The following is a 9,319-nucleotide window of genomic DNA, read 5'->3' on the forward strand; positions in this document are numbered from 1 at the left end:
GGTCATAATGCATTAGGGACCACCCCAATGACCTCATTTTAACTTGATTCTTTCTGTAAAGACCCTATTTCCAAATAAGGTCACATTCTGAGGTACTGGGAGTTAGGACTTCAAATATGAATTTGGGGAGACACAATTCAATCCATAAATATATATGTAATATATATTATAATTTATATTAAATAGATAGATATAGAAGGAAGGAAGACAGTGACCAGGAGTGTTATATATTATGTAGTGAATATATTTGCATGTATAATATCCATATACACATATATCTGCATATATTATATACATATATTTCAAGTCTCGGCCGTTGAGAAAAATTTCATAAGAGTTCTTTATTCTCTGTTAAGGGAATGATGGCTTGTCAGGGCAAAGGAGACCTCTTTTTGTTGTTAAAATATATTTTAATAGTATTATATATCACATATGTATATATTGTCAGAGATAATAATATAATAGATCAGCATTTTATATTTTAACATTATCTGTATTTACATATTTATTTTTACTTATTTATACGTTATCATATACAGATGATGAACACAAGTTCAACCCATTAGGTATATATATTTTTTGCAACGTGTTTGCCACTCGAACTCGTGACTCTGAGATCAAGACCTGAGCTGAGGTCAAGAGTGGAACGCTTACCCGACTGAGCCCCCCAGGCGCCCCTGCACCGTGTTGTTTTAACTGAAGTATAGCTGACTCACAATGTCACGTAGCATGTATATATTTGAACCAAATGCTAACTGCGTGCAGAAGGTACCAAGCCAGCTCTCTGGCCTGAGTCTTTTGGTATTGCGGGGAGGAGGAGCTTTCACACCCAGGATCCAACCTTTGTCGTATAAAAAATACAGGCAAGAGGAAAGGGAGAGTGATACTTACCGGTGAAATATGATAGCCTGTGTGAGGATGGGGTCAACTTCAAAGCATTTTGGGGAGCCCTCCAGCTAGGGGACGTTGAAACAAAACCTGGCGTTGGCCCGGATCGCTCTCTTGCCCTGGATCGGCAGAGCCGAGAGGCCAGCCCAGAGGGAGCCCAGGGGCAGCTTGCGGTCGGGGAGCCTTCACGCCTTCTGCGTCCGATTTCCCGGGAGCCGCTGTGCGGTCTCCGCGTCCGTGCTGGGAGCGGGCAGTGGGCACGCGGCTGTGCTCCCAGCAGGCACTGATATGCGGCCCGGGGTTTGAGCTTTCTCCTCCTGGCCAAGGCAGTCCGTCCACGGGGCGCCCCGTCGGCCCAGGGACCCCTGCAAGCCCCTGCCGGGCACCCCCTCACTCGGCAGTGCCCGTGGGCCCGAGGCTTCCGGCTCTGACCACACCGTGGCTCTCGGTTGCCTGGACTTGGTCTGGCTGGGGCTTGAGAATTTCTTCTTTCTCCCAGGGAAAGCCAGATCAGAGGACAGTTGCACCTTGTCTTCTCTAGAGGTGGACCGAGTTTACTTGCCCCAGACCAGCAGAGTGGGGATAGCCTGTGAATCTGTGGCTGACCGCAGGCGGGCTGACACTGGTTTGGATGCTCGACCGCAGGAAGGAGGACAGTGACCTGGGTGGGGGGGTCAGAGAAGAAGTCCTGGCTCTAGCTGGTACGGCTCGTCAAGAGCTCACCGAGAGGGCGGGGAGTACCATTGGCTGAGCAGATGTAAAGCCCTTGGCATCCGTGAGTGGGGACCTTGACCCTTGACCCTTGACAGGGGCCCTGCCCTCTCTACCAAGAAATACTCTGCTGCTCCTCTGGGCCTTCAGCCGAGAGTTTGGGGGAAGCAGTGGTGTAGGGGGTTAGCCAGTACCCAGATTCAGGTTCTCAGGGACCAGACGAGGAAGCACAGGGGCAGGTGGCTGGTGGTCATTCATTGATTCCTTCATTCTTTCATGCAATAAATATTTGCTGAGCACCAAGTAGCCACGTTCTGGGTGGGACATCCATCAGGAGGCTCTGGATTTGGGAAAGGAGCATATTGGTCAGGTCAGTTAAAAATCAGCCAAACAGCCTTATAAAGTCAACCGTGCTTTGATTTGGACTTAAGCCACCTTTCCACTAGGGCCGTATATGTGCACCTCGCTTTAAGAAAACCTGTACCCAAACATCCCAGCTTTGAAAGGGAGAGAGGAATGCGCCTGGCCATTTCTGGAAGCCATCTAGAGCCCTCATTTATTGACACAGGTGTATCAAAGAGGGCGGTGAAGCCCTTGAAGGAGCATCTGATTCGATCCCTGCCTTCAGCCGGGAACATCGGGAAATCATCTCAGGCGAACAGGCCTTTATCTGGTCCGAGCAGCCGCCCCAGAGACGGCTAATGGGTTAAAAATGCAGCCGCGTTGCCGTGGGGCTGGGCGTTCTGCACAGACACAAACTCACCTTGTCTTTTAAAATGAGAGGGGACTCGGGGGCTTTGTGGCAAAGGGTGTAGTTTTCTGGAAAAAAATCAAACTCAAATAAATGATTAAATTAAAACATACACTGAATTAGGAGCATGCCTTGGGGATTTTCCTTACATTTTAGGGAGATTATGAAATCCATCCCTCCGTTCAGCTTTAAAATCACACTAACTCAGCTTCTCTGCACGACAGGGAAGGAGTTCCCATGACCTGCTATGTGCGACTTCCACTAAAATATGGCTTTCTGTATTTATTTGGAAATACTTATGTTCCGTCAGGGTACGGTTTACCCTTGTTGCATAGCCTCGAGATGGTTTCACTTCACATCGGACCACGCACCTTTTAGTAACAAAAATTGTGACCCAACGAAAACTTCTCTTACAAGGAGCTTGGGCTCTTACTTATTTCGCAACCTTTATTTGTGCATGAGATGAACCATGACATTTAAACTATGCTTGATAGCTTAACAGATTATAAGAACAAAACCAGATGGCCCAAACAAAAATAATGCTTTGATTGCTTTCAAATTCAATGTCAAAAATTAAAAACAGCTTTCAAAAAGCCTTGGCTTTTTTTTTTCCAGAAATGACTTTGGATTTTATATATATACATATATAATGTTATAGATAATATATATAAAATATATTTGTTCTGTATTAAAATATATGTTTATATATGTATATATTCATATATGTATAAAATATATATTTTATATATTTTACTTATATAAATATTTTACATATATACATATTTTTATACATATATATACATGTATCCCCCGAAAATCCAGAAATATATAAACCAAAAATTTAACAGTGGTTACTTTAAAGATTAAGAAATATTTTCTTCTGTTTTCTTTTCTGCATCCGTCCACTTTTCTGCAGGTACTCTTAGAATCAGAAAACCTTTTTTTTAATGACTACCTTTTCATTTAATTTTAATGAAGACTTTTCTAGGGTTGAGGCAAGGTGTTTTCCTCTGTTGAGAAAGTGGACATTGTTAAGCATTAGCAGTTCATAATTCTTCTGCGCACGATGATGAATAACGTGTGGTTACTTTAACACTGTGCTTTGCGAGGCTGGCAAACTGAACCGGACCCAGATTCTCTCGAATTCATGAAAATTCCACCAAAAGCAGTTATTTAAATTTTTGAACTCACTTTAATGTGCCTTCGACATCATTAATATAATCACAATCCTCACTTTCTTTGAGAGCAGTGAACCAACGAATTCTTTAAAACTGGGCTTTATCAAAAGAACTTCCACTTTAAAAGCCTTCCGAACCTGGAGGAGGCTGGCAGGACACAGTCAGAAGGTGACGATTTGAATTTCTGAACTACAGAGTTCACAGAGTGTTAGGAGCCTTTTTTCTGTTTCTTGTTTTGTGAAAGAATCTTTGCTCCAGCTCAGATTCATTTTTCTTCGCATCAGCTGCAAGAGAGCGAACCCAACTTTGCTACAAATCAAAACCCTGACAGTTCTATTTCCCCGAGATAATTGCATACTGCTTTGGAGTTTCCTTTTCCCCTCTGTTTCCTTTTGTTTTGACAACAAGATACTGGGAAAACAATATACAATTGATAACTATGCTGTCATGAGTATACTGAATTTTAAAAATAAATAACTGTCGACCCCAAAAGCTTCCAGGAGCCTATGGAGTGAGTTCTTTTTCCAAACCGTTCCAAAACCAGATGTGGAAATGTTTAGCTAATTCCCCTCCCCAATCCCCATGCAAAGGGTTCATATGTGTCTCTAACGACATCAGAGGAGATGGGAAGGCAAAAAAAACAAAACACAACAAAACAAAAAACCCGTCTGCTCTCACCAGGCACAAACAACACAAAACTAATTTGGTCTGCAGCTTTTGTCTCTTTCAAAAAGGGTCTTTTCTTCCCGAGATTAGAAATGCTCTGTGTTTATGCCAATCTCCAGTCTCTTTCTTGTAAGACATGAAGAAATAGAGTTCATGTTCCCAAAGTGAAACATTTCATGATTTTTTTGAAATGTAAAAGATGAATGAATGAATGAATGAATGCAAAAGATTTATTAAGAATTGGGCTTATTAGGGAGTTCTTGAAAAAAAGAAAGGCAAGGAGGAAAAGTCTGTCAAAGGAACTAATGGAAAATATATATTCATAGACCACATGTAGAGAAACAGAAAGCTACTGTGCTCTGTCGCTGCAGGGAAAGCAAACATTTTGCATCCAGGTGCCATTAGTAGCTCTGGGTCTGTGGGTCTCTATAGCTCAGTTCTGGAAGGCTTGGACCCACAGCGGAGCCCTGCTCGGCTGTATGAGTGCACCAAACTCATTGCTTCTGGAATGTCGCGCGGGGCTAATTTGCAATCAAGTCAAAATGGGGCTATGGTAATGCAAACCCTGAGACTTGCTTTCTAAATGCCCAACCTCCCCCTCTTCCTCCTCCTCCTCAAGAAGCTGGACAGTGGTCCCAAGGTGAGCACTCCCTTCTCTGCATTTATTTCTTCCTTGTCCTCAGCTCCCCTTAGCTCTGAAGATTTCTGGAGACTTTAAATAGGATTCTGTCCACAGCTCCAGGGATGCTACAGATACCTTCCATTTGGCACCCCCCCAGCCCCCCCCCCACACACACAAAGCCTGCTCTTCTGGTGCCCCTTCCCATCGGTAGCCCCTCGGCCTTCTTCTTCCTCTTCCGCCACTGAGCAGAGCCCACCCTGTCCCTCGCCTGTCTGGTCCCATTCTGCCAGCACGCCTCAGCTAGAAGTTAGAAAAGCCAGCTGATGTGATGATTTTGCACTGTGTTGGGAATGGCTTGTCACCATCCACCACACACACACACACACACACACACACACACACACACACACACACACACACCCTCTACCCTGGCCTGGGAATGTTGGGCAGCGGGAAAGGGGGGGTGCTGCCCAGCGCTGATGACCTGTCCTCAGCAAAACAGAAGGACTCCCAAAGGGCAGCACCAAGCTGGGGTTAGCGAGCTCATTAGCAAGTGCATTCTGCTCTCCTCCTGGCCCCCCCCCACTCCTCCGTCTTGAACGTGGGTCCCCCTGACTTCATTTTTAAGTTTTCTCTGAGCTCGAAGGTGTGCTGCCACACACAGAGGCATCTTCAGGGACTGCTTCCCCTTGCGTGGCCATCTGCTCCTGCCTGTGAAAAACCGGAGAACAGAGAGATGGTCCTGAGTTTGGAGATTTGTGCTAAACGCACCCCCAAACTCAGTGACGTTACTAAACCTCTATCTTCAAGACTGATTCAGTGCAGAGGGTGAGGCGGTCTCAAATGATTGCTTGCCGGATGGCTGTCTTGTTTCTCAGAGACTCCGGGCTTTTTATAACCCTGTTTGGATTATTCATGGGGGGGGGGGGGAGAGCGAAGATGCTGGAGAAACGGAAGGCTGAATCCCCCCCCGCCCCCCCGCCCCGCACCGGAACCCGGCCTCAAACTTGGAGTCTCAGTTTAGGGTTGGGACAACCAAAATGGAAGAGAAGGATTGTTTCTTTGGCCTAGCCCAGGACCTCCTTCAAGGGGGAGGTTTTTGTTCAGGGCAAATAGGTCCTGGTTCTGAGATGACGGCAAGGGCAGGGAGAAGGGAGAGAGGGCAAGAAAGCCACTCCGAAAACACGCTCAGGGCAGGGTGGGCTCCGTGAGACCCGCACAGAGTGGATGGCGCGCTGGCGACGGAGCGATGACCTCAGCAAGCATCGGGCGCCATTCCAGAGCAAGCGGTTTGTTTACGTAACTGTTGAGTCATTCTCCAAGACCAACCGGCGTCAGAGTTGACTTGTGGTTTGTTGTTGTTGCTCTTTTATTTTGTGTGTTTTGTTTTTTCGGAGGGGCAAGAGGGTCCGTTTCTCTGTTTTGTTGCTGCTACTTCTGTTTCTGCTTGTGCAAGACAAAAAGGCGGTCCCAGGAGAGACACCGGAACAAACCAAGAGGGAAGGAAGGAGCCCGGGACACCCCTTAGACTTCTCTCTACACCCAGGGCCCCCGAGAGAGAATGAGGAGTCATTCAGGAGAGAGCTACGGAGCCGCGATCCGCACCCATCACAGCAAGTGCCTGACTTAGACACAAAGCCATTCGTGCAGGCCATTGCACTCTTCTAGGGGGCCCCTTACACCAGGGGGCCCCTTACACCATGGTTTCCATCAAAGAATGCAGCAAGTTCATCAACATCAGAGCAAGGGAAAGAGCCGCGTTTTTGCGACTCCCCCTTTTGCGGGAAGGGGGAAGATAGAAATGTCTGGGATGCCTTGCATATAGTAGGCGCTCAATAATAAGAATCCAAGAATGGATTCGTATAGGCACGGGTGACTTAACTCATCAGGGAACAAAAGTAAAACCCCACACTTACGCATATCCACTTCCTTCGAAAGTTTGGGCGCGTTTCTTTTTGGTTTATGTCATTTTTGCTTTTTAAAAATGGAAGTGGACTCGGACAATATTTGATGATATTCCTCTTCCTTCCTTCTTGTGCCGCTTGTCGCCTCCTTCTGATACTGGGTTTTCGACGTATGTCCTTGCTTAGCCTGGCTCATTTTTCTCCCCATTTTGCTCTCCCCGCCACTCTTTAGGAGGTGAAAGGCAGTAGGACTAGGAAGTGGCCACAGAGCTTCCCACTGAAAAAGAAGAGACATAAAAAACAAAAACAAAAACAAAAACAAAAACCTAGCGAAAACAAAAGAAAACTATAAAGCAAAGCATAGGACTCGGTGAGGTGCAAACCATGGCCACAGAGAGGATGTTAGGAGCTACCTCGCCAACTAGTGTGCGAGGTACAACCCCACGACTCGCTTTCTTCGATCTGGCGCTCTTGAATTGTTTTCGTGTATAATACGAATGGGAAAATGTAAAAATAAAAAGCAGTACTTTTTGTTTCTGCAGTTTCACCATTTTACAAGGTGCCCCGATTGACGTATCAGGGAATCTCTGGGTCTCTTATGATGTTACTGCAACAGTTTATGGAGTATCCATTTGCTTATTTTAAGTGAGTCTCTTGGGGAGATTTCAATATGTGGTTGTCAGGAATAAACCACATTTTCTTCTCTGGCTTTTATTTAATTATGTTTGTCGCTCACCAACACAAGACAATAGGGAGGGGTGCATTTATGGTATAAGAGAGGACCTGGGGGCCCTTAAGGAGAGTGGTGCCACCAGTTTGAATTAAACTGGATCTCCTGTCACCTTAGTTAATGTTTGCCATGAAAACAAGTTTCATTTTCTTTGTTGGGGCTGCACACAAAGGGATGCCTTTGCTGACCAGGGTCGACTCTCATTCGATATATGAAGGATATGCGTTTTATACTGAAACAGCACGGTAAAGCCACTGAGAGAAGACCCTGTGGTCATCTACCACCACGTGAGTTCCAGCAATGAAATTGAAATTCTGTTCTCTCTCACAAGAATGTTTTCCTTTTCTCTGTTTTCTGTTTTCAGTTTTATCGAGGTATAATTGACAAATAAAATTATAGGATATTGAGGGGCACCTGGGTGGCTCAGTGGGTTAAGCACCTGCCTTTGGTTCAGGTCATGATCTCAGGGTCCCAAGATCAAGTCCTGTATTGGGCGCCCCGCTCAGCGGAGAGCCTGCTTCTCCCTCTCCCTCTGCCCCTCCCCCCTGCTTGTGCTCTCTCTCTGACAAATAAATAAATAAAATCTTTTTAAAAAGTTATAGGATATTGAAAGTATACAACGTGATGGTTTGACATATGAATAGATCGTGAAAGAATTCGCCCAATCGAGTTAACATATCCATCGCCTCACCTTTGTTCAGAGGACATTTTAAGGCCTACTTTCTTAACCTTTTGGAAATACTTCTTTTCTTTTTTTTTTTTTTTAATGATTGTGTTTGAACTTTCAATAGGAAATAAGATGATGTGCCTTTTGTGTCTCTGTGTGTTCTAGAAATCCTCACCAGCCAGCTTCCAGTTTCCTGAGCGTCATTGCCTGATCGGCCACAGGGATGAAAGTGTTCGAGTTGATAGGAGGGATGGTCATCCTCACCTCTGTGTTTTCGGCCTGTGCGGCACAAAGTCCAGTGACTGTGCTGTGCTCCATAGACTGGTTCATGGTCACCGTGCACCCCTTCATGTTGAATAACGACGTATACGTGCACTTCCATGAGTTACACTTGGGCCTGGGCTGCCCTGCCAACCACGTTCAGCCACACGCCTACCAGTTCACCTACCGCGTTACAGAATGTGGCATCCGGGCCAAGGCTGTGTCTCTGGACATGGTCATGTACAGCACAGAGCTGCACTATGCTTCCAAGGGGACCTCTTCGAAGTACACGATCCCAGTGTCCTGCACTGCTCCCCAACAGTCCCCATGGCTTGCTCCGCCCTGCTCCATGAGAGTAGCTGGTGGGACAGGCACCGCCTCTCAGCTCGGCAGGGCAAGCTGTGACGTGTTCACCTTGTCGCAGTCCAGCCAAAGGCCTGACTGCGACTGTCCGCCTTGTGTCTTCGGCGAAGAGGAGTGTACCCAGGCCCCCCGGCACCAAGCGGAGGCTCAGGAGGGCCAGCTGGTGCGGCCGTCTGCCTCTGTGGATGTTTCTGAAGACTGGTCTCTTTGCTTGGATGATTTCATTGAGTCCATGTGATCCCCGGCTTTGGGGTCTCCTGTAGATGCTTTTTCTAACATGAGTATGTAATATTTTCTAATCTCAGACAAGTAAGTGGTTTTGGTAGCCCCTTTATGAGTGCCTTTGAGAGAGAGCAGCTCGTGGTATTTTCATGAATAAAGCTTTTCTATATTTTTATATCTTTTTTTAAAAATAAAATTTTGATGGCATAAAACTATCAGTCCAGCGTTTTTATTTAATAAACACACACACACACACACACACACACACACACACACACACACACACATAACTTTTGCTGGGGGCCAAACACTGTTCTAAGGGCTTTACAAACATGAGTGCCTGGTCTCTACTATCT

General features: G+C 46.0%; 2 protein-coding genes across 3 annotated transcripts in view; both read left to right on the forward strand.

Moving 5' to 3' along the window:
* Positions 1 to 8,369, forward strand: part of PABIR2 (PABIR family member 2) — a 205,132-nt gene extending 196,763 nt beyond the window's left edge. The window contains exon 11 of one of the 2 annotated variants that reach the window (XM_088028640.1): positions 8,283 to 8,369. Coding sequence is in view for 1 of the 2 variants with exons in the window: in XM_028094423.2 (XP_027950224.1) it covers position 8,283 (1 nt within the window). In the remaining variant the exon portion in view is untranslated. The remainder of the gene's footprint in view (positions 1 to 8,282) is intronic. The other variant, XM_028094423.2, reaches the window with a different exon arrangement.
* On the forward strand, positions 8,341 to 9,116 carry PLAC1 (placenta associated 1). Its single transcript, XM_028094424.2, has one exon. It carries the CDS (start codon positions 8,341 to 8,343, stop codon positions 8,977 to 8,979), a length of 639 nt encoding a protein of 212 aa, XP_027950225.1. The 3' UTR covers positions 8,980 to 9,116.
* The last annotated feature ends 203 nt before the right edge of the window (positions 9,117 to 9,319 follow it).

This window comes from Eumetopias jubatus, unplaced genomic scaffold (genome assembly GCF_037043125.1).
Source record: "Eumetopias jubatus isolate StellerSeaLion01/CBP00866 unplaced genomic scaffold, mEumJub1_p1.0 scaffold_11, whole genome shotgun sequence".
Lineage (NCBI taxonomy): Eukaryota > Metazoa > Chordata > Mammalia > Carnivora > Otariidae > Eumetopias > Eumetopias jubatus.

Excerpts from the sequence above, each read along its gene's own strand:
- PLAC1 (XM_028094424.2), top strand. The coding sequence starts at position 8,341 with ATGAAAGTGTTCGAGTTGATAGGAGGGATGGTCATCCTCACCTCTGTG.